This window comes from Physella acuta, unplaced genomic scaffold, assembly GCF_028476545.2.
Source record: "Physella acuta isolate Inbredline_101_S28 unplaced genomic scaffold, ASM2847654v3 ptg000555l, whole genome shotgun sequence".
Taxonomy (NCBI): domain Eukaryota; kingdom Metazoa; phylum Mollusca; class Gastropoda; family Physidae; genus Physella; species Physella acuta.
Window position 1 is genome coordinate 222,432 of NW_026732074.1, and position 26,430 is coordinate 248,861.

The 26,430-nt window shown below is 35.7% G+C and overlaps 3 protein-coding genes across 3 annotated transcripts; all 3 read left to right on the top strand.

Moving 5' to 3' along the window:
• The first annotated feature begins 3,008 nt into the window (after positions 1 to 3,008).
• On the top strand, positions 3,009 to 7,318 carry LOC131946351 (uncharacterized). Its single transcript, XM_059307057.1, has 2 exons — positions 3,009 to 3,212; positions 6,287 to 7,318. Exons 1-2 carry the CDS (start codon positions 3,009 to 3,011, stop codon positions 7,316 to 7,318), a joined length of 1,236 nt encoding a protein of 411 aa, XP_059163040.1.
• Positions 7,319 to 17,811: 10,493 nt separating this feature from the next.
• LOC131946353 (uncharacterized) lies at positions 17,812 to 18,825 on the top strand. Its single transcript, XM_059307058.1, has one exon. It carries the CDS (start codon positions 17,812 to 17,814, stop codon positions 18,823 to 18,825), a length of 1,014 nt encoding a protein of 337 aa, XP_059163041.1.
• Positions 18,826 to 24,114: 5,289 nt separating this feature from the next.
• Positions 24,115 to 25,158, top strand: LOC131946354 (uncharacterized). The gene has a single exon (XM_059307059.1). The coding sequence runs from the start codon at positions 24,115 to 24,117 to the stop codon at positions 25,156 to 25,158; it is 1,044 nt and encodes a 347-aa protein (XP_059163042.1).
• The last annotated feature ends 1,272 nt before the right edge of the window (positions 25,159 to 26,430 follow it).

Here is a 26,430-nt window from a genome sequence, read left to right on the forward strand (position 1 = left end):
AAAATATAAGCTTTTGAGAAACCAGAAGTGTAGTAAGCATCACTTCCGGTCACCGGAAATCGCTTAAAAACTGAAACTAAGAATTTGACATAATACGTAAGTATGAAATTTCGTCAATCTAGCTAAAATGGTACTCTGTTTATCGTGTTTACATACAAACACATACGGACAGGATTGAAAAATAAAGTTTCTCGACTCCGGAATGTTATAAAATGACAAGATGTAGCAAAATGTCGATTTAGATTGTTGCTCGATTATAATGTGCCTTTTATATTCGTATATAATAAAGTGCGGAGGTATAAAACGACGAAAACTGTTAATATATCATTTCATTTTTGTGCACGATTACTTTCTCTATACTCTAAATACGAGAAAGTAAAAAAAAAATCAATGCTTTAAAATGTAAATAATTGCCTAGTTTGAAAGAAATCAATTCGGTAGAAACGGTCGAAATTTCACTTGTGAGATTCAAGCCATAATGGTCGTAGTAAGTAAAAAAAAAAATCATAAAAAAACGTTTTAATAACAAGCTGTTATGTACTAATGCACTAAAAAGTAGAAAATATATTATAGACTACTATTTAAATAACTATAAAGAAAATCGTGAGTCACTTTAGAATCTATTGGATACCTTTACTAATGTTTAGGAAGACACCCACGCTTTTCTTTATAGTTATTTAAATAGTAGTCTATAATATATTTTCTACTTTTTAGTGCATTAGTACATAACAGCTTGTTATTAAAACGTTTTTTATGAATTTTTTTAGTACTTTACATGTTTTTATTTACACTAGAGTTTTATGACTAAAAACCATTGCGCGCCTATTGAAACGCGATGACGCGCTATTGAACGTGATGACGCGTGTGGTGCGGTTCGATAGAAATGTCTACTAATTCGGTCCAAATTTTAATTAATTCATAAAAAATTAATTAGGCATCCAATTAAGTCAAATTTAAATTCAGATTGCATTGTCTTCATGTATTGACCCACATGCCAACTGTGAATAGTATCGGTCAAGTAAAAGTGTCTGAATTTTCGCTCCGGCGTTTCGATCTAGACAGACAGACTGACGAGGAAGTGAGTTAAAATAAAGTTAGTTAAATAAAAGCTTGTAAAAAGCACGACAGGCAGCAAATTAAACAAAAGCTTGTAAAAAGAAATGTATTCTAGAAGACGATGCTTCTTTAAAAATCTGAAATTTATTAAGAAATTAACTTTTAATGAAGTTTTAGAAACATTGTTTGAAACAGGGGAAGTTGTATCTTCGGAAGTTATTTTGAATAAAAACACACCTGTCGACAATTGTTTGAAGCTATGTCACCGGAACATGTTTGTGTGGTTTAATGTCGTAGATACCCCAATCTTTTTATCTATTTCAATCGGGACCGCATTTAAGTGGGTAAATTTGAAGGGGCCCTTAGAATCACGCAAAATTGTCAGGACAATTTTCGAGGAGTGGACATCTGTGTCATTTTAGTCACGGGGTGTATCATTTACGACAGCTAATATCATATTTAATTTACACCAGCTAATATCATATTTAATTTACACCAGCTACTATCATATTTAATTTACACCAGCTAATATCATATTTAATTTACACCAGCTACCTCCGATACGAGAAGTGGTTTTTTATACTAATTCTGGTTTCTAAAATACCGATAACGTTAGTACCGTTTCATTTATGTGAACACAATTTTATACATAAATATAAGATCTTATTATCCTAAAGCTTTCACATTTTGAGAGATTTCCGGAGGCCGAAAGTAATACTTAACAGTATTTCTGATTTCTCAAAAACTTCACTTCCGCTGGAGCGATTTGTTTTAAACTTTTCATGTAGGTAAAAACTCAATGACGACGAATTGCGACATTAAAATGTGACTTAATTAGATGTTAAATTAACTTTTTAAAAATTAATGAATCTTTCCTTTATAAAGTTTTAATTTTCCGTGCTATTGTACACATTATCGAATACGTACAATTGGTACGCCATTCTTTAAAAAAAAAAAACAATTCTATATCCTAATTTCACTGGAAGTACCATCTTCCTTAGTGATATTTAAGAATATACGAGAAAGTCTAGGGGAGATTACTCCCGCATTTAAAAACATTGTCAAAAACGTTCTCCTTGTATGATAAAATTAATGTTATTCTCAGTAAAAATTGCATGAATGTACTGCATCTTTGCACAAAACATCTTTTCACAGCCGCTTCATTTAATATCTAAATTATATTAAAATAATGAGGAAAATAGTAGCAAAATATTGCACGACTATAAATTCTCACCACCCACTGATAGGTTTAATTATCCATTATCAAATCTCTTCCAGCCTGGAAAAAGATTATGTAATAAAAGTGCGGTTAACGGAAAAATTGACGACGTTCCTACAAGTCTCTAGCCGTGTTTAACGACCCAACAACAGACCCCCCATCCTGCTAACATTTGTTGACATATTGTAGCTCACAGTTGGAGACAATCGACAAGTTGTCACGTTAAGCTCCTGGTGGTTTTATTTAGTTTAAATTTGTGACATAAATCTGTTGTAAAGATTTTTTTATTTGAATAGGATTTATTGCTATATTTTTAAAAATTACGCATGGTGTGATACGTATTATAAACCGATTCATTTTTTTCTTAAAAAATATTATATACACAAAAGACACGGAGAAGTTTATAAACGTTAACATCAGTTTTATTTTATAAAGGTTGTAAACAGTATGGTGCCTAAAGAGTATTTAATTTTTTTTAAAATATAAAACTCTACAAATATCAATAGAGTAAACATATTTAAGCAAGGAAAAGTGTTATTGTGACTATTTGACACGAGGCTATATTTTGTTTCGTTTTGTTTAAGTTACAACTACGTTGTTTTTTTATATTATGACTATAAGTTTAAACAGACTTTAAATCACTGTCTAAAGACCAGTGCTATTACACTTAGGCTGAAGGAAGTTAAAAAATTAATTAAATTAAAACTCGGTGATTCAGGTTTAACAATTAGTGATGGAAGGATTTAACAAAACCGAGTCTTGGGGCATCACGGAGTTTTACTACCATCTGTGCTTTAGTCTGGTGCTAGTCTCAGGTCTGGCATTTTTTGGAGTGGTCAGCAACGTCATAAACCAGGTCGTGTTCATCCGTCTTGGTCTGCAGGAGAGGGTCAACCTGACCTTGTACTGTCTGTCGGTCAGTGATTTCTTCAACTCGGTCAGTTGTCTGATCTATTCTATAACTTACATAGAAAAACTCTGGCCGGGAAACAATGTCTTTGACGCAGATACTATGTTGATCATTACAGTATGGATTCGTTGCTTTTTCGCAGATATTTCTTCTGCTTTGATTCTGTTTATATCTATAGAGAGATGTCTGTGTCTGACCCAACCATTTAAAGTCAACATAATTTGCAGTACTACTAAAGCCAGGGTAGTTCTAATAGCGCTTTTAGTGTTCGTTGTCTTGAACTACGCACCATTATTCGGTACAATGCGAATAGCACCAATACGCAACCCTGAAAACAACGCAACGATATTTGTATTTGAATCAACTGAGCTTTACGCGATGATGTGTTTGTACAACGACTTCATGTTCGGCATCAGTCTAGCCATCGTCTGCCAGAGCTGTGTCTTCGTGTGCGCCGTGTTGATGTACCGAGGTCTCCGGACATCTTCGGAATTCCGCGGGCAAGCCACGAAATTTTCCGAAGCCAAAAGTGCGAAAACTGCCGGACTTCCTAAGCGAGAGAAGCGGATAATCAAGATGGTTTTAATCTTGGCCTGCATGTATTTGTTTACGGGGGTCCCACAAGTTATTTTTATCGCGATCGGCTTCGGCATCCCAAGTTTGATTGCCGTTAGCGCTGTCGACTTTTTGTACTCCATGCTAGCAAGTTTTTTGGCATTTTTCGGGATAAACCATTCGATGCTTTCGTTTTTAATTTACTACTCCTTTAATTCCAAATTCCGCTCGACGTTTTGGTGTAGAAACTTCAATGAAAAACACAAGTAATTATAGAGAATTCTATTTACTTTCATTAGGTTAAAAACAGATTGGGATTGATTCTACAAAAAGTGTTTTTTTTTTCGGTTCCATGACAAATGATCTCAGGATAAATTTTGTTAGAAAAATATCATAGAAACGATATCCCAAGCACAGAATAAAATATATCATGTCGAAAGATCTCGCGGACAATATATATCATAACAAAATATATCAGGACAAAAGATTTTATGGAGAAAATATTTCAGACAAAACATCTTAGTCCTCTTGATTCTATCGTGCCACACATTTTCCCATAGTACAAATTATTAAATCGAAAAATGATTTGCGTTATAGCTAAGGTATGAAAATAATGATCCTATTGGCATCTATAGAAACGTGGACGTGAGTTGTTTTACCTGTATCCGAGTGTTCCCATTATTCCATGCGGTCAGGTACTATCTAAGTAAGATATGCCTCTAGAGACATCTGTTTTTGTCACAGATAGACGATTATAAGCTTATAACTCCATGCATATTTTAATTGAGAAGTTTTAGTTTTGGCTGTATTAAAATGTGTTCATCTTGTGCCTTTAATGCGAGAAACATTTTTTCGTAGGGTCATAGCAGAAATGTTGTTTGTTTGTGAGATAGTGTTAGCGGAGTTGGTGTGTCTTACTGTTAGCGGAGTTGGTGTGTCGACCCTTTGAGTGTCGGACACATCAACAAGAGCACAAGCACTCAGTATCTTTCCAGCGAGTCACAGCACACGGTACGACAATTCTTGGGAGACAAATTTAAAATTAGATCTATGTGTTGTGGCGATTTCTTTCCACTAGAACCACTAGAGATGACTATCCCATGTAAATAGTAAACATTAAAATCTCAGTATTTATATTCTGTTCCTTGATTATAATGATAATTTATTCAAACGTAATGTTACACTCGGCTTAAGCTCCTTTTGATTATGTCTAAGCTGCACTTTGTTTGTGAACTTTATAACATAAAAAATTCAGATAAACTTTGTGTATCTCGGCCTAGCTTGTTGTTGTTGAATTACCGTCAGCAAAAGCAAAAAATTTGAATGTTTTCAACGAGTTTTAACATACTTAAATTCAACAATACACTGGAAGATTTGTTATTTTATAGAGAAAAAATCAACTAGAAATACAGTTTCAGTAGGGGCTTGAACTTAATTCTTTTAATTCAAATTTATTTTTATTATATTTTTAAAGAATTATATAATCTGGAATGACGAGACCTGTTTAGTGTTTTATTAAGCTTAAGCACAGCGGAACAAAGGTAGTAAATAACGAAGGATGATGCTAATGATTCTTTAAGAAACAAGCCGGGGACATTGATTCCACATTAAATCCGACGACAAGGGATGGCTTGCTCATGGTCGATGAACTCATTCATCATTTACAACGATGTGTCATCGATCTTGTGACGTCATGGGATGACTAACCTAGAAGACATGAAAAAAATAGAATTAGCTTTTAATTTTTGTTACAAGGATGTCCCATACAATATCGGTATTTACAGTCTAATATCGAGAGTTTTAGTTTTAAGTATCTGGTATAAGCTTGGCATGGGATTTTATGGTAGCCATAAAATCCTTTAATTCAATTTAATTAAAATTAATCATTTTAGATGAAGATTTTACTTATGTTTGACATTTGTTTTCATGAGTAATGTCAAGTGTTATGACTTAATAAATAAGCAGTGTATTTTTTATGTGTAATAACCTCACAAAAAAACCATTGTACTGTTTTGTATAATAAGCTAACAAAAACACTGCACACTAAAGGTCAAAAGGTTAGCTGTTGTATTGTTTATCAATCTATTAAAGCACACATATTTTCTACAACACGATTGGCTTTAGTTTTATTCTATTTTAGAATAACCAAAACAACATCGTCATAGTTACTCTCGCTAGGTTAATCACAGCAAAACACCTACATGTAATTAGATAAACAGAATCTTTGATGATCCCTTCTTTAAGATTATAAATGAACATGCTAAAAAAAACAACTACTCTACCCAATTTAAGCATTTAAGAAAAACGAGTTGCATAGTCTGAAATCTTGTTTTACAGAGGAATGGGAAAGTTTTTTAATGGTGTGCTTCTCTACCATGTGCAGTTTGAACAAATAGTTTTCTATATGTTCAAAATAGAAATTCTATGCTTTATTGGATTTAAACTTTACACTAGACGATAGAAGTAGCGTAGCGAACTCTTCTTTAGTTACATACACAAGAATAGCTTAGTAGAAAAATATAATTGAAACTCGCGTTTACCATCAGGTTAAGATGGTGTCCCACAACTCGACCCGCACCTACAACCTACCCATCTACGACATCGACGACCCAGCCTGCTTTTATTTCTTCTGGACGCTTCTCCTGACCAGCTGCGTGTTGGCCGTGTTCTGCACCCTCGCCAACCTGCTCAACATGACCATCTTCGTCCTCCACGGCCTCCACGAGCGGGTCAACTTCTCGCTCTTCTTCCTCTCCACCAGCGACTGCCTCCAGGCCATCACCTGCCTGGCCACGACAACATCCTACTACACCTGCATCTACCCGCCCAGCGATGACGTCAACTGGGTGTCCATCCTGACCTTCTTCTTCTGGACACGTTGCCTTTTCGCAGACGTCTCGTCTGGTCTAATCCTCTTCATCACCATCGAGCGTTGCTTGTGTGTTGTCATACCGTTCTCCTTCAATGCCAGCTGTACCTTCAAAAAGACGAGATTCGTTGTTTATTTTATCATAAGTTTCGTCGTCATAAACTATTTACCGTTTCTGGGTTCCATGAAATACGTTTACCGGATTTTCCCGGAAAGAAATGGTACGGTTTTAACAGCGGAGTATCCCGATCCTTTTTCGATAATGTGCGCTATAAATAGTTACATGTTTGGTGTCGTGCTGGCCATCGTGTGTCAGGTGTGTATTTTCGTGTGTGCTGTGCTCATGTACCGGGGACTGCGCAAGTCCACGGAGATCAGGGACCACACGCGAGAGTTTCAAGTCTCAGAAAGCCAAACCGGCAAACTGGCCAGGGACAAGTCACCAGGCCTGACCAAAAAAGAAAAACGTGTTGTGAAGCTTGTGATGATGTTGGCCATTACTTACCTGCCAACAGGTGTCCCGCAGATCCTGTTCGTGTTTACCTTTGGGTACGTTCCGGATGGCTGGTTTCATCCCAGTGCTACCGCTATCCTATTTTTAGTAACAGCCAACGGTTCTCTCTCCATCTTCATCTACTACAACTTTAGCTCGAGCTACAGGCAGACATTCTTATTCCTGTGTCGGAGGAGTCAGCCGGTCAAAAAGTAAAGCAACGTATCGTCTCTTCTGGCTGCTAGCTAACGATGAAAGGAGCGTCTATTTTGGCTGTTTTATTAAGGGGAGATGACCGTCTACTTTGGTCGCTTGCTAAGGAGAAGTAACCGACTATTTTGGCTACTATTTATCAGGAAAGTGATTTTTTTTCATATACTGTTTGAAAATAGCATATTTAAAAATGAAATAGAAAAAAAGCAATAATCAATTATGATAGAACATTTCTACTACCAACAAACAAGAAAACAATTGCATTTTGAAGCTGATTTTATGTGGCTAGCAGTTATAGGCTGGCGTTACTGCCCTTACCACGATAAGCAGTGTGTGGTAAATGTGGCGCTAAGCATATTCATAAAGGTCGTATCGGGATAGGTCCTTCGTTAAATATTCTAAACACTGAGAATATATCAGAACTGCTTGTCCGTTAACTTTTTAAATAAGAGAAAACAGAAGAACACACACCTGTTTGTAGCGTTGTAGACAAGTCGTTCTTACGAACATTCAATGATTTGACATCCTGCTGGAGTCACGTGATCGGGACATGCACTCTCAGTCTCGATAATTGAACGTACGTTATACAGGAGACTGGAATCTTCCAGGTATGGTCACAGAGGCTTGGCACTGTGTAAATCTAGGGGTCAGAGGTCGCGACTACACGTGTGAGGTAGCCTTCGAGTCAGCTGAACCTGTACAGAGCTAGACTGGCAGCCAGTAAGATATTTCAAGTGTTGGAAGTACCAGAAAACTACGGTAAACACAGACGTTGTAGACGATATAACTATGTTAGACATGATCTTATACCAACGTCTCCAGTTTACAACGCTGGATGGTACCACTGTCCACCACTCCAGGCTGCCCTCATTCCCCTCGCCTTTCAAGCTTCGGGTCAGATGTGCAAGCGACACGACCAGCCAACTAAAACACAAAGCTTGGGTATAAAAAAAAATGCATCTATATTGTGTTTACTTTTTGACGCTGTGATGGTTTTGTCGAATTTCGACTTAAGATTTGCACGAAACATTGTACTCTTCATTTTGTACAACAAAAGCAACTTTGAGATTCAGAAAACCTAAGCAAATGTGAGATAAATTGTGAGATAAATTGTGAGATAAATTGTGAGATAAATTGTGAGATAAATTGTGAGATACATTGTGAGATAAATTTTGAGAAAAATGTAAAATCGTTCTATTTCCACCATAGCTCGAGGTGTTATTTGAAATGTTTCACATGTAAAGTCGTGTGTTAAAGCAAACAGAGCTGTGACGAACCTGTGACACACGATTGATAAGTAAGGAGATATTTTAATGCATTAAAAAGCATTATTAAAGGAAGATTTATGTTTTAAAAACTTTAACTATTAAGGAAAAAAATAATTTATGTACAAAAAAAACTAATCAATAATTTTCACTTACATTTTACAGGGGAAATAAATCGAAACACAGGAACACACTTAAACAAAACAACTTTTCAGTACACAGTTGAGCTTTTAATTGACGGAACTTTCTACGTGTGAACAAATATCCGGTCACCGGAAACTCTCTGAAAAGATCCACCTGTCTTAAGTTTCTGGCCTAATGGTATTGATTTTGTTAAAACTAATCAGAACGTACCGTTACATTAATCACAATATTTAGAAACATCTTCCCCTAAATAGAGTCAAAAGGAAGTCTCAGAACAAGACAATAAGATTACTCAATATTTTCATATTGACACATACATATAAACATACATGTACGCGTAAATGTGTATTATACTAATACGGAAATATAAAGAGTAAACCATTTTATGAGATATATTTTATTAACTTTTGCAATCATTTTCTTGCTAACATTTTCATAAAACAATTTACATGTCCGATTAAGTTAACCAAAAGCTAAATGAACTCGCCATTTATAACATCTATATATATAATTCTCTTCTTGGAGACCATAGAAAACAGTCTGGTGAGCTGTGGTTCACGCTAAATGTTTACAACCGTAGAGCCGGGTTTAATGGCGGCTATTAGGGGCAGATAATGTAGTTTGAAACGATTTTAAACTTAGGGGAGGTACTAAGATGAGTTTGCTTTCACGGGGGGGGGGGGGGTATAGGGGTTGGGTAAAGGAAGGGGGGGTATCGTCCTTAACGAGCTACTGATAGTGTTTTGAAGCAAATATTTTCAGTGGCAGCATTGGTACTGTCGAATTTACAAATTATGAATTACTGAAAATTAGAAAATAAAACAACTATATAGCGGCGTATGATACGCCGCGGGTCGACTCGTTGTCAATATTTCCCACATATATGCGAGTTATTTTTGCTAAAAAAAAAAGGAATTTTAAAAAGTAAAAATGTCTTAAAATCACTTAAACGAAACCAAAATTCGCTTCGCTGACAAATACTTACTGATTGCTCTTGTTAACATCACGTATTTAAAATAAACATTTAACATAATAATAGTCTAAAACAGCTTGCATATAAATACAGATCACTGTTGATGTAATTGTATATATATATATATATATATATATATATATATATATATATATATATATATATATATATATGTATATATATATATATATATATATATGTATATATATATATATATATATATATGTATATATATATATATATATATATATATATATATATATATATATATATATATATATATATATATATCTCACGTTATATATTACAATTATCGGATGAAATAACAAGAACAATGTGATTTTAAAGCTTTTACATAATCGTTATACTGTAAATAACACAGGTTTCAGAAGCAGAATCTTTAAATTTTAGTGTAAAACAAACATCATATAAGTATGTGCATATTTTAAACATGGGCTACGAGATTCTTATGATGATTTGATTACATATTTAACATATTTTAAAGCTTTGATAGTTATGTGAAAAGTGTTTAACTTTGTGGCTGTTGATTTAGCAGCCAAATACAGTGTTTCGTTTTATACACACCTTTCGGCAGTATAGAGATTGTATATACCTCACTGACTACCTCACTAAAGCTCGTTACCTCATTGAAAACTGACACCTCACATACATGAGAAAATTCGAAGTTTAGATACACGATAAAATACCAATCAATTGTGAGATATCTCGTGGTTACATTGTACAAGCAAACACGCTGAAGGGACGGGACATGAGAATACATTTCCATTTAACACAAAGCAAATGTTTTGGACAAGGAACAACACTGAGGTTATGTTAAACAAAGTTTATACGCGTGAGGTAGATACTTCGTGGTAACACATTGTAGATCTAGTAGACGTTTGGTTATATAACATCAGGAGTTGTTATGGCAACAATAAACACTATAAACACATATTCTTTGAATTCTTTTCATACATCCAGAATCAACACTGAATCTTGATTTTAGAAGCGCACCTTAAAATTGTAATGCATATTCACAAGTAACTGTATAGTTTGGGTTTTAAGCGAGACTGTGGGTAAAATTTTAGAAATGTAATTAGGATTTTGTTTACTTTTAGAATGTATTTTTACGTAGGTGGGTAGCTGTGATTTTAAAGAAAATACAAGGAAAACCAAACCCATATTTAGTAAAGTTAACGTTAGCTTAGAATCAAGTGGAAAAACCCATTATTATTCGTATAACTAATTGTGTGTTGTGAATAAAGCAAATTATAATACTCTAATAAAATCAATGCTTCAGTTACAATTTTTAAAAAGTTATATACGTAATAGGTGTAATTGTTGTTATTTAAAGATCAACTGTGTAACTTACATTTATCTATTTCTTTTCTTTGTTACATTTTGAGATTGTAATCAAATGTTTTAATAGATAGGTATTTAAATATTTTTAAAATATGATTTTTAGAAGATTGTGTATGTAATTTATTAATAAAATAATATTTTGTAAGTATTTGATTGTGTTTTTACTAATTACATACCAAATCTTTAATCTATGCTTTTATGTTGAACTACTTAAAGACAGTTTTCAAACATTTTAATTTCTCAACATTTTTTTATTTTATTTATCAAAGTAGAAATACCCAATTAGTTTTATGAAGTTCTTTAGCGTATAATTTACATGACCTGATCGATAGAAAATGATTGGTTCCACCACACAACTTGTAGTTAATACTTGACATCGTGCACACAAAGCTATCATCACAAGATTTCTACCCGGACGAGACTGATGTCGTCTCTAAAAATTTGTGAAGTTAATTCAAAAGATTTTCACCCAGTCATTATAAATAAAGTACAAAAGGTGTATTAGATCTACCTATTTGTTTATTTTTGTTCTCAATCAAAGAGAGTTAAAATTTATGCTTCTCCTTCTCCTAGAAACACGAAAGTATAAATTAATAAATTTGTTAAAAATATATTATAAAAAAATGTAGTCCTATATAGAATATGTAGGCTTATATGTAAGTACATTAAATATGTGTGTTAAAGACAAAATAATTTAGTAGAACAATGTACTAGGTTGTTAGCGTTTGTGGTCAAAGTCATTTACTTTTTTAAAAATTATAGCTTCTGGTTATAATGTGAAGCGTCAATGATTTAAAAAGATATATAGTTTAATTAAATCCGAGTTTGGTTTAATCGTAACGAATAGTTTAGACAACTATAGACTATAGCCGGCGGTTGATTCTAGATAAGCATTAAATATGTCGGCTCGTTCGGTTTACCCTGGGAAAAAACCAACAGTTCCTATAAGAATTTTAAATAGTCAGTCAGTAAAGTTACGATGGTATAAAAATACTGCATTAATAAGTATTGTAGTTAGCGTCAGTGCTAGTATATCAATAGCAGCTTTTTTTTATGTATACCAGTAGCACTTCTATTATTAACCCAAAAACAGTACATTTTATCACAATATCTCAGGTTAATTATAATAAGTTACAAACTAATTGGCAACTTCTTGTTTCAGTTGAACATGGCAAAACATAGAATACCCACTTATTCAAATTGTGACCTTTGTAACAAATATATTAAAACCAACAGTTAAAAAACGCTTAGTTTCTCGACATCATGGTAGACACACTAACACACGGATGTATATCTAGTGAGACAAGTTAACACTCGAATGTATGTCTTGTGAAACAAACTACACACGAATGTATAGCTAGTGGCACAAGTCGACAAACTACACACGTCAACAAACTACACACGAAACTCGAATGCAAAGTTTGTTTTGTTCTGCCCGTAATTACCATATAACATTAATATTTACACGGATTATTGCCCTTTATGAGCTGTTCGTTACGAAGACCAGAATTAAGACACGATCTCCGTTGTCATGGTAACATTGTATGAGTAGAGGATGTTGTTTGGTAATACCAATGCACCGACATGACAGGTGACGTGTCATGACAGGTGACATTTCATGCTCGATGACATTTCATGCTCGGTGACATTTCATGCTCGGTGACATTTCATGATAAGTGACATTTCATGATAGGTGATATTTCATTATTTCATGATAGGTGATATTTCATGATAGGTGACATTTCATGATAGGTGAAATTTCATGACAGGTGACATTTTATGACAAGGACGTGTCATGACAGGTAGCATTTCATGATAGGTGATATTTCATGATAGGTGATATTTCAGGATAGGTGACATTTCATGACAGGTGACGTGTTTCCGTAGGTGGGTGGACGGCGTGACGTGAACGTGGGTGAGCCGTTCTTGTACGGTCGTGGTTGTTGTACCGGGGAGGGGTGAGGAAGTAACTGGTTGAGATCAAAGACGTCTTGAACGTTGTTTGTACGCTCGAGAGAAAACGGCTGTTTCCTCCGACTAACGTAGGGACATGCGCACACATGTCTTCATCAGCTGCGACATTTTCCTGATCAAACTCCATGTCTAGATGTTCTTTAACATTGAGTGGTCGGGTACGACAGGCGCTTTAATCTGGGGATTTATTGTAAAAACTGTTTCAAGAGATAACATACACATAAACACGCACATACATAGACCTACAGCACATAAAAACATATTATTCAGACTCCTATACATACCACACTCGCACACCCCAACACTGTACAAACACACACACACACACACACACACACACACACACACACACATATATATATATATATATATATATATATATATATATATATATATATATATATATATATATATATATAGACCTATAAAACTTATATTTTTATATAGCTTAAATAGCGTGCCGGAGCTAGAAGAAATGTAATTCCCCTCTACCTATCGAGCTATCGAGAGAGTGAACCTCTTTTTACTTAGAGCTTTTGAGAAAGTGAACGTCTCCAATTAGAGGAAATGTGAATTGATGTGTGTTGATGAACAAACAATTATTTCTAGCATGTTAATTTTATTCTAATTATTTCGACCTAATAAACAGATGCAGTTATAAACAAGACAACAGACAAGTAAATAAAAAAAAAAAAAAACCTAACGTGAAATTCAGCAGGAAGAACGTTTAACAAAAACTATTCTGTTAAATGACAAAATGTTTAATCATTCTACCTCATTAATGCAGAACGAATACAATTTACAAATCTACAAATTTACAATCTAACGTAAATTTTTATTAAATGTTGAAACGGGCACATTCTTTGTCGGCTATTTATAGCCAGGCTTCCTACCGGTAATCGAACCCGATAAATGCTCTTTTCAGACAGGTAATCGAACCTCCGCCTACTCAGCTACCCGGTAATCGAGCACACCCTCTCATCCCGTCGTTAAATTCATCTTCAGATTATTGCTCGCGAGGTCAAGGGTAGGTTCAATTCACTCGTGTAGAAGTTCATCGCCACAAAAAAATATTGATTAGATTTCTTTAGTGACTTGATGAATCAGTTTTTGGTTTTTAAAAAAAGCTCAAAGTTTGTGAAATTTAAAAGTTAAACAAAGATTTGTTGTTTACTGCATGACCCTACTTATAACAATCAAGAATAGCGCTAAAGCATTTCAATCTGGAGTGTTTGAGGGACAGAAAACTAAATTGTACCCACAAGATCACTACTCTAAATCACTGAAAGCTGTTGAGACCTAATCGCTGATGAGTTTAAGTTCATTTGTACTTTGAAAAGAAAACAGCGAAACAAATCAGCCCAGCTCTGAAAAAATAAAACGATGTTAGATCCATACATTTTAAAATAACGAAGAATGATAATGGTTTTAGAACTTCTTGACTTGTTAGTGACATTCTAAATTAATGAGAGCCAATGTACTCAAAGTATACTTGGTAGTACTTCATGAACAATAAGTTCTATCCCTGTTGATCCTTTGCAATTATTTCCCCTTAAAAAAACTTTTATACATATATAGTTTATTTTCTCCATTACAATAGTCAATTTAATAACATAGAAGTACCGTTGGCTTATTAAAATTTGTATTACTCTTTTTTTTAAGTCTTGAAAACACTCCTACATTGAAGGTGTATGTTATTTTCATAACTTTGTTGTATGCAATGACGTGCGGTTTCTGATAAAAAATTGAAGACATATAAATAAAAACTCTCAAAGTGTTCAAAACAGACAATTCTTGTTTGTGCTAGCAAATGTGCTAAACAGAACATTTATGATAGTTATTCAAACACCTGATATTTATAATTGGCGTGTAGACACGGTGTACCTAGATACGGTGCACATAGAATAATTGGCGTGCAGACACCGTGTACTTAGACACCGTGTACATAGAATAATTTGCGTGCAGACACGGTGTACATAGAATAAGTTGTGTGTCTAGGGCCAACTTTTGTGATTGGGTCCAAATAGAATGTGTTTGTGTTAGGTGGTGTCAGATAGAATGTGCTTGTGTTAGGTGGTGTCCGGAGACACGGTATTATTGCAACAGGTATTTTTCGGGCATCAATAGTGTAGGAACAAGATGTTGAATGGTTAGATACTGGACAGGTTAGGTTGTTAGGCTAGTGGTTAGGCTAGAGCACGGGTTCCCAACCTGGGGGTCGCGACCCCCTTGGGGGTCGCGAAGGTCTTTCTGGGGGGTCGCCAACGGTTATACTAAACCTTAGTAATTTGAAACAAAACATAAATATTTAGAAGAATTTTTGAAATTCGGCTTCATTAACATAACTGGAAATGTAATAGAGAAGAAACAAAGCGCACTGCACAAAGTTGTTCTCAGTCACGAATCTATGAAATCTTCAAAACTAAAACACCATTTGAGACGAGTCATTCGGAACACACCTAAAAATATATGGAGTTCTTTCGTAGATAAGAAGCTAGTTGCAAACGCCAGAGACTTGATCGAACAGGAAGTTTTCACCAGCATTAGTGCAGGCATCAAATGAAGTCGCGATAGAAAATGCCAAGCAAAAAAAAACAATCGGAGAAAATCTCATCAAACGTTGCATGTACGTAAATGTTAAATAACACATTTTTATCGAAATTAAGCTTTCAAAATTGTTTGCTTTTCAAGTTGATAAATCAACAGACGTGAGTTCGTGTTCGCAGTTGCTGGTCTGTGTCTATATTCATGCGGATGATAGCAAAGAAGAGTTGCTCTTTTGTGAAGATAGCATGGAGAAAATAAATACCTTTTTTGAAACTGGATGATTAAAATGGGCTAGAACGGCTGTGGGGGTTTGTACGGATGATGCGCCATCTATGCTTAGCTCAAAATCGGGCTTTCAGAAAACAGAAAAGATTTAGCTCCCTAACCACTGCCCTAACCAATCGACATCAAGAGTCCATTGCTAGTATAAGTCGTAAATTATATAAAATCTGGAGCCTTCAAAGAACTGAGCAAAAACATAAATATATATCACGAGGTTCTGCTCTTCTACACTACAGTACGCTGGCTGTCAAACCAAATGTTGTAAATTGTGTTTATGAATTGAAATCTGAAATCAAATTGTTTTTGGAAGTGCAAAGGAAACAAGACTTTTAAGTATACTTAAAACGACATAGAGTGGTTGGAGAGAGTATCATACCTGGCAGATGTGTTCGAACATCAAGATAAGCTTAACCTGAAGCTTCAGGGAAAATGAACGAATATTATAACTTTCCATGATAATCTCGGGGCATTTTTATCAAAGCTGCAAAATTGGTAAAGAAAATAAATCTAGGAAATATTGTAAATTTGAGAAATTTTGAAAGAAGCGATTTCTGGGCATCTAGAATCTCTTGAAAACGAACTGCATCGCTATTTCTCTGAGCTGAAAAAAGAAGAATCTGCATTTACGCATTACTCATTCTCTTCTTCCCATGATGTTGCCAGCATTCCCGATGAATTACAAGATGAATTCTTTGATTTGCAGAATGATTCCGAGTAAGATGAAAAACTGCAGACACAATTTTGGTGTAGTATTCACCATTCATACCCAAACGTAAAATTGATTGACTTTTCGAGAATATATTTTCAACACTGTTCTTCGATTAAAAACAAAATTAAGATAATTATAATGACATAGGTTGGCGTTAACAATTTTTTAAAAATTAAAAACTTAACCACGAAGGTTTAGTGAATAGTATGCAATTTTACTCATGCTATTAAAATAGTTATCAAGAGTAGTTCATATTGAAAGTCTACTAGAAAATCTTATTTTAGTGCTTATTGATTTCCATACTAATTTCGGATTTTTAATTCTATGGGGGTCGCGGGTCACTTACTTTTTATAAAAGGGGGTCGCCACTCGAAAAAGGTTGGGAACCACTGGGCTAGAGGTTAGGCCGGGGTCAACTACGAACTGTAAATGTAACGACTCAGTTTGGGTTATATAAAAGCTGTTGTTTTCATCAGGTTAATTTAATTTGTGTTTACTACCCAAATAGGCCTATATTAGTGCATCTAGAAATAAGATTCGAAATAACCTAACACTTGTACTTAATAAAGTTCATATTCTTATATTGAAAGAGCTTAAAACATTTGTTTTTATTTACATTTGAACATACTTTTTTAAAGCTTTTAACGAAAATGAAACTTTTTTCCAAAAATATTTCCAAAAGAAAACGTTATAATGCCTTGACCTAAAAGACACCACAATCTAATTCCTGACAAGAGCGTCCAATAGCTCCACACCATCGGGACAACCAACCAATAACTCCATACCACCGGAGTAACCAACAAATAGCTCTACACCATCGAATAGCTCTACACCATCCAGGTAACCAACGAATAGCTCCACACCATCGGAGCAACCAACGAATAGCTCTACACCATCGGAGCAACCAACGAATAGCTCTACACCATCGGAGCAACCAACGAATAGCTCCACACCATCCAGGCAACCAACGAATATCTCTACACCATCCAGGTAACCAACGAATAGCTCTACACCATCCAGGTAACCAACTAATAGATCCACACCATCCAGGTAACCAACGAATAGCTCCACACCATCCAGGTAACCAACGAATAGCTCCACACCATCGGAGCAACCAACGAATAGCTCCACACCACCGGAGCAACCAACGAATAGCTCCACACCATCCAGGCAACCAACGACTAGCTCCACACCATCCAGGTAACCAACGAATATCTCTACAACATCCAGGCAACCAACGATGACGTTCAACTGCACGAGTGGCAATGTTCTGGAAGTCTATGAGCTGGACCACGAGCTGTACTTCGACTACCGGATCGTCATCTTCTTCATGTACTTCATCTCCGTCTTCGCCGTCATCGGCAACTCCGTCAACTGCGCAACGTTCATCCGTCAGGGGTTGCAGGATCGAGTCAACCTCACGCTGTTCGCCTTGTCGGCCAGCGAGTTTTTGACCAGCTTCTTCTGCACCGCCTTCACCACTGCCGTTCTGTTTAACGTAATTGCCGTGCCGACTGACATTGCCTACGACGTGATTACATTCGTACTTATAGTTTTTAGATGCATATTTGCGGATATATCTTCGGCTATTACAGTCTTCATCTCCATCGAGCGATGTCTGTGTGTCACTTTGCCTTTTATTTTCAACACCAAGTCGACACCTACAAAGACTAGAGTTATCCTTGTTGTTATGACAACGTTTGTTGTTATAAACTATATTCCACTTCTGGGTACCATGAATATAATTCCGTACACCAATACAGAAAATAACAACACACTCCGATCATTCGGTCCTTCAGAAGATTTTCAGATATCAAACATGTACAACGATTACCTCCTTGGGTTCACGTTGTCATTTCTGTGTCAAGTCTGTGTGTTTGTCTGTGCTATCCTCATGTACAGAGGCCTGAAAAAGTCTTCAGAAGTTCGTGACAACTCCAAAGAGTTCGGACAACTGTCCAAGGAGAAGGAATCCAAGCTAACCGGAAGTCCGTTATCCCGGAAGGAGAGACGGGTTGTGAAGATGGTTCTCATGTTGGCGTGTCTGTACATCCCCACTGGGATCCCACAAATCATTTTTGTGCTTGTAAGAATCATCTTCCCTGAGATGTATGCGGTAAACTACAGGAACCTGTTCGAGTTCATGACATGCGTACTCATCATCGTGGCCACAGCCAACGGAGCTTTGAGCTTTTTCATCTACTTCAACTTCAGCACGAACTTCCGTCTCACTTTGCTCGGCAAGAAGAAGTGAACGTTGATTAGACTGGCACCTAATGACGATAATGTAGGCCTTAACGTGTAATGATATAAGTTTCTTACACTGATTTGAAACTAATTTTGACCTGTTGATAAACCACCTTTTTCTTGTGATATGATTTGATTAGCCAATCATTTGATGTGACCTTTACTAAAAACAGAGCTGATATACCTGTAAATTGTATGACACTACTATAGGAACCTACACATAATATACACGACAAAATATGTATTCATTTAACAGTAACGCTGACGAACAACCAGCCCAAACAGAGAATATTGGTCTGTGTTTATAAAAACTAGCGACTATTTCAGAGGTTTACACAACTCAAGAGGGCTGCTCGTGTAGCAGGTATAAGTTTAGACTGATGTTCGTGTTTAGACGAGTGTTTATGAAATTTTACGATCTAAGTTTAGACTGATGTTTGTGTTTAGACGAGTGTTTATGAAATTTTACGATCTAAGTTTAGACTGATGTTCATGTTTAGACGAGTGTTTATGAAATGCTACGATCTAAGTTTAGACTGATGTTCGTGTTTAGACGAGTGTTTATGAAATTTTACGATCTAAGTTTAGACTGATGTTCATGTTTAGACGAGTGTTTATGAAATTTTACAATCTAAGTTTAGACTGATGTTCGTGTTTAGATGAGTGTTTAAGAAATTTTACGATCTAAGTTTAGACTGATGTTCATGTTTAGACGAGTGTTTATGAAATTTTACGATCTAAGTTTAGACTGATGTTCATGTTTAGACGAGTGTTTATGAAATTTTACGATCTAAGTTTAGACTGATGTTCGTGTTTAGATGAGTGTTTAAGAAATTTTACGATCTAAGTTTAGACTGATGTTCATGTTTAGACGAGTGTTTATGAAATTTTACGATCTAAGTTTAGACTGATGTTCATGTTTAGACGAGTGTTTATGAAATTCTACGATCTAAGTTTAGACTGATGTTCGTGTTTAGACGAGTGTTTATGAAATGCTACGATCTAAGTTTAGACTGATGTTCGTGTTTAGACGAGTGTTTATGAAATGCTACGATCTAAGTTTAGACTGATGTTCATGTTTAGACGAGTGTTTATGAAATGCTACGATCTAAGTTTAGACTGATGTTTGTGTTTAGATGAGTGTTTATGAAAGTTGTCGTAATGCCTATGTTTGTTGTTATAAATCATTCCAATTTATTTTCGAGTTCTCACTTAACACTTCATAAAATGAGGGTCAATAGATATCATGATCACGTATTTTAAAATGATATTTACAAAAAATTTTTAAAAAGTTGTATACGTGTACTTATGTTTGAGCTTTTATTGTACCGTATACAATATTTTATAACTATGAGATAATCCCCCATATAAACGTCATAGAGTCCTTTTACATAAAATATACGACCTCGTTCAACGTTCACATAGCCTAGTACTGACCCATTATGTTCTACATTCTGTTTTTTTACAGTCCTTAAGTAGATTATATACTAAGCTCACAAAATTATGTAATGACCTTACCAGGTCAGGTTATGCGCTGACCTCACACGTATTCTCTCCCTCCCCCCCCCCCTCCTCCACACAGACTTCGTACTGACCTCTTTTAGTCATGGTATACTACAAATCTTTACTGGTCTCATTCAGATTTCAAATAGTTGAACCGACATCATACAGAACATACACATATCAGTTAAGACATAAAACAGATGACATACACATTACGTACGGGTCACATAATAAACTACTGTAAAACACCTACGGACCAAAGTCAATAGTGTACAAGTGACATTGGTCAGGATAAGGTAGCAGTGGTTAATGTATACCGTATTGTTTCATTACCCTGCCTTATGAATTTTGTTTGATTTATCCCGTGTATCTTTCATTTCTCTACTTTAGACTTTTTTTTTCAAAAATTTCAATAATAAAAACTTCATCAGCCTATATTTCTGTGTGCTCCAGTGTGTTCTACACCTACGGTAAAAATTAAATTGGATGGTATCTGTTTGTACACCTGCCTCAGGTAAAAAACACTTCATCAGCCTATATTTCTGTGTGCTCCAATGTGTTCTACGCCTAAGGTAAAATTAAACTGGATGGTATCTGTTTGTACACATGCCTTAGGTAAAAAACACTTCATCAGCCTATATTTCTGTGTGCTCCAATGTGTTCTACGCCTAAGGTAAAATTAAACTGGATGGTATCTGTTTGTACACCTGCCTTAGGTAAAAAACACTTCATCAGCCTATATTTCTGTGTGCTCCAATGTGTTCTACGCCTAAGGTAAAATTAAACTGGATGGTATCTGTTTGTACACCTGCCTTAGGTAAAAAACACTTCATCAGCCTATATTTCTGTGTGCTCCAATGTGTTCTACGCCTAAGGTAAAATTAAACTGGATGGTATCTGTTTGTACACCTGCCTCAGGTAAAAAAAACACTTCAACACCCAGGAGCCAGTGAAGTTGTTCTATGAAATTTTCGTTTTATTTACAACTGAAACCTTGAAATATAAAGTAGCAACATCTCACCGTTTATCTAAAGAATGGTTTCAATAGCATTAAAACTGTTTAGCGTGAAATTAGTCTATGATAATTGTTTTCTATATCTAATGACGCAACCAGCGTTAAGCGGGTCGCAATATGTTGTGCAGGCCGACGGTAATACAAGGATAAAGTTGTACTTTAGCTATACATCATCAACATCATCACTGCCCTTCACCAATGAAGGGCAGAGTCATCACAAATCACCCGTACATGTCGTCCTAATGTCATGTACCTGTAGGCCTGACGTAGCCCTACCTGTAGGCCTGACGTCACCCTACCTGTAGGCCTGACGTCACCCTACCTGTAGGCCTGACGTAACCCTACCTGTAGGCCTGACGTAACACTACTTGTAATCCTGACGTCACCCAACCTGTAAGCCTGACGTCACCCTACCTGTAGGCGTGACGTAACCCTACATGTAGGCCTGACGTAACACTACTTGTGGGCCTGATGTCTCATATACTATTTATTACATTACATCTACGCAAAAAATTACATTGCATACACACACGTGTTGTCACTATTGTAGAACCCTTTCGACTCTGGTTGTCTTTTGGGCAAATGAAGTAGAGTTCACCTGTTACTACGATTTCGTCATATCAATATATGATCAGATTAAGTTCAGCCGTCTTGACTTTCCTCAAGCCGAGTCAGGTACCCATAAGAGCTGAGTGAACTCAGTGACAACCTACACATTCGAACCCACGAACTCGAGACTTACTGGTTAGCAGTCGTGCGCTGTAACTTTCGACCACGCATTCCCATGTCTTTGATGTTAGAAGCAAGTAATTACTGCACATTAATTACACTTTTTAATTTAGAATTTTTAATTTAGAATGTTTAATTTAGAATTTTTAATTTAGAATTTTTAATTCAGAATTTTTAATTTACAATTTTTAATTTACAATTTTTAATGTATTGATGAATTTGGAGGAAATTTGAAGTAAATAGGCCTACGCTTTGAGTAACTTCGAGCAAGAAACACTTACCTCTAATCATCTAAAATCTAAATCAACCATCAATTATAATTACACGAAACAAAAAACCACACAACGAAAACACTTGAGACTTTAAATACACAAATGCTACTAGAGATGCTTGAATCTTTAGTAGTTAATCGCTTCCTTGCTATAATGCATTTTTGTCTGGATTACATTAGCTAATAAAAAATGGGCATATATTTAATATTCTAAACCTAAGTTCAAAGTTCGTGTCATTCAACTGAAATTTTAAGATCAAACATTTGTTTCGTATTAATAATTTTATGACGAGTTCAGAACACTAAACCTGATCAAACTAATTTTAATCGCGTACAATTATTTTCTAACAACTTCTCTGATTAGCTAGTCAATAAGCGACATGGCATACAAAATCAAGCGCCGTGCCACACTGGGCACCTGCTGTGATGCACTCAGTAACAGAAACTGGACTTTGATTTCTTGGACCATAAAACTATGAACACAACTTTTCTCTCGAGTATTTATTTTATTCAATGTTATGTAGTCCACGACCTTTGAACTTCAACCCTAGAAAAATGTGCTGATCAAATGTTAATAGTTTATGTTAAGAGCACGAAAAGTTTGACAATTAAAATTGTATCCAATAAGTGACAACGAAAACAAGTCAAATGCGGACGAAATTTATTTCCGTTTTTTATTACTGGCTTCTACACGTTTTTGAAGTAAAACTTCAAGGGTTTGAAATGTATAAAGGTGTGCGCAACATTCATTGGCATGACAACGCTTTCTTTACGCTTGAGTTATTTCATCGAGGTGTTACTTGTCTCTGTTCTTACTAAACTAATTATGTCTTCAACATATCAACGTGTATGGTCTATATTTATAGACTGTTTATAGTTTTAGAATTAGTACTGAAAGAATAAACCATCCAACATCTCTAAAGTTAAAAAGTAAGTTTATAGTTGGCTTGGTACGTTCTTACAATTATAAAAGTTAGTTTATAGTAGGCTTGGTACGTACTTACAATTCTAAAAGTAAGTTTATGGTAGGCTTGGTACGTTCTTATACTTCTAAAAGTAAGTTTATCAGACTAATTAATTTTTTTTAAATTAAAAATATTTATTTATATTAATGTATTTATGTAAAATGTATCTTAAGTTAACAGTAGTGACGTGTGTGTAGGTAATTTATCTTTTATCTTTTATCCCTCGTAAAATTAATTTCAACAATATAGTGGTTACCATAGTCATCAAAAAGTCATCAAACAGGCTTGACGGTGAAAAAAATAGTTGTACAAGTATCAGGACTCATTTAAGGTCACTTAGAAAAGGTATCATGGCTCATGTGAGTGTCTCTTAGAAAAGGTATCATGGCTCATGTGAGTGTCTCTTAGAAAAGCTATCAGGGCTCATGTGAGTGTCACTGAGAAAAACAAAGTTGTCTTTTTCTGACTCAGTAATGTTTGACTAACTTTAAAAATTTTACAGTTTTTGAGTCAGTTGAATAAATAATATTTGGCTCTGGGATAATTGTCTCGAGAATATTTTCTTCTCATTCTTTAGGTTGCACTTCAGATAGCTAGCATGAAATATTTTTTCTAAGATAATTTTTGGAGGTTATTTGTCTCAGATATTTTGTCTTAGATATTGTCCTGTTACCGTCAAAATGTTTAATTAAATTTAGTTTAATACGCAGACTCTAGGCATAAACTATAAATGTTTATTAAACAACCCGTGCTATATTATTAAGCGTTTAATTATACTGCTAAAGTACACAAATAAAGAAGAAAAACATCACCATGGCAACGAATTCAACCAATGACAAAACGTTTGACCACCAATCGCCCAGCGAGGTCCAGCTCTACTTCGACTACAACGTCGTTGTTTTCTTCATGTTTCTCACATCTGTATGCGGAGTGCTGGGCAACTCGGTGAACTGCGTGACGTTCACTCGCCAAGGGTTGCAGGATCGAGTCCAACTCACGCTGTTCTCCCTGTCCACGAGTGAACTTTTCTCCTGTGTTTTTTGTGTGGGCTACACCATCGCCATCGTGTGTAAAATATTGGAGGTACCCACCTACATCGGGTATGAGGTGATCTCCTACATACTTATAGTCCTTCGATGTATCTTCACAGATATATCTTCGGCTATTACAGTCTTCATCTCCATCGAGCGGTGTCTGTGTGTCACTTTGCCTTTTATTTTCAACACAAAGTCCACGCCAAAAACAACTAAAATTATCTTGACAACTCTGACAGTGTTTGTGGTTATAAATTACGTCCCGCTACTTTGTACTGAAAACATCACGCCTTACACAGACCATGAAAACAATGTTACGATACTCTCGTTCGGCCCTTCAGAAGGTTTTGAGATATTAAACATGTACAACGATTACCTATTTGGATTCACGTTGTCATTTCTGTGTCAAATATGTGTGTTTGTCTGTGCTATCCTCATGTACAGAGGCCTGAAAAAGTCTTCAGAAGTTCGTGACAACTCCAAAGAGTTCGGACAACTGTCCAAGGAGAAGGAATCCAATCTAACCGGAAGTCCGTTATCCCGGAAGGAGAGACGGGTTGTGAAGATGGTTCTCATGTTGGCGTGTCTGTACATCCCCACTGGGATCCCACAAATCATTTTTGTGCTTGTGAGAATCATCTTCCCCGAGCTGTACTCGACGACCTACATAAACCTGTTCGAGTTTATGACGTGCTTGCTGATCGTGTTATCAACAATCAACGGCGCGTGCAGCTTCTTCATCTACTTTCATTTCAGCACCAACTTTCGTTTAGCTTTACTCGGGGAAAAGTCGGACAAAGTAGAAACAAGAAACACAAAATAAACGAAAAATATAAGTTAATTTTATTGCAACTTTCTAAAAACGAATTTACAACACTGTAAATGGAAGCTGTCTGATAACGACAGTAGAAAGTACAAAAACTGACGAGTGAAATCACGCGAGAAAAACGAGAAGCTCGGGGAAGGTGATCTTTGTTTCACATCTCTCGCGAGACTATTGGCAGTGGCGTAGCGAGGTCGGGTGTCACCCGGTGCGGCACTTAATGGTGTCACCCCCCAGAGGCGCAACTTTCAATTTTCGATTTACACCCCCCCCCCCTCAAACTTTCGACTTGCACCCCCCCCCTCAAACCTTCGATTTGCACCCCCCCCCACCTCTTAAAAGGCTATTTAACACTCTAATTAATCACTCTATTATGTGGAATTATAATTTTTCTCTATATATTTTGCTATTTTTTGCCTTGGTGTCACCCCCTAAATGGTGTCACCCGGTGCGGTCCGCACCCCCCGCACCCCCCTCGCTACGCCCCTGACTATTGGTATGGTGTCGTTCATTAGGTGTTTGATACTCTCTTAAATAAAAAATTGTAAATAGTTTGTTGTAGGCCTATTTACTGGAATTAAAAGTGGCAAAGGCAGAAGCTGTTATTGTTAGGTGGTATTATAAACTCCACCCCTTCACCCCACATTTAATATTTTATATTTCGTACAACCAGTTAAAATAATTTCGATATATATATATATATATATATATATATATATATATATATATATATATATATATATATATATATATATATATATATATATATATATATATATCACTCACATAGGGCGGGGGTATTCGGTGGGTTAAAGACATTCCCTTAGAGACAACTTTCTTTCACAGGTGTCGCTGTCACAATGTCACTGTCACAATAACAGTGTCACTGTCAGTGTGTCATGTCAGTGTGTCGTGTCAGTGTGTCATGTCAGTGTGTCGTGTCAGTGTGTCATGTCAGCGTGTCTGTATGCTGAATGCTGCACCGTTGAGATATGATATCAGTGTCAATAAAACTGGGGAAAAATATTTGAAAAGATTTTGAAACGATGTTATTTTTTTGTTGTGGGTTAGGGTTAGGTTTTTGTTGTTGTGTGTTAGGGTAAGGTTATTGTTGTTGTGTGTTAGGGTTAAGATTTTGTTGTTGTGTGTTAGGGTTAAGATTTTGTTGTTGTGTGTTAGGGTTATGTTTTTGTGGCTGTGGGTTAGGGTCAGGTCATTGTGGTTGTGGGTTAGGTTTGTGTTGATGTAGGTTAGGATAATAATAAGTTTTTG

Bases quoted from the DNA above. Each gene is read 5' to 3' on its own strand.
- LOC131946351 (XM_059307057.1), top strand. From the start codon at position 3,009: ATGGAAGGATTTAACAAAACCGAGTCTTGGGGCATCACGGAGTTTTAC. The intron at 3,213-6,286 runs GTCAGTTGTCTG...GTTTACCATCAG, and splicing joins TCAGTGATTTCTTCAACTCG to GTTAAGATGGTGTCCCACAA.
- LOC131946353 (XM_059307058.1), top strand. From the start codon at position 17,812: ATGACGTTCAACTGCACGAGTGGCAATGTTCTGGAAGTCTATGAGCTG.
- LOC131946354 (XM_059307059.1), top strand. From the start codon at position 24,115: ATGGCAACGAATTCAACCAATGACAAAACGTTTGACCACCAATCGCCC.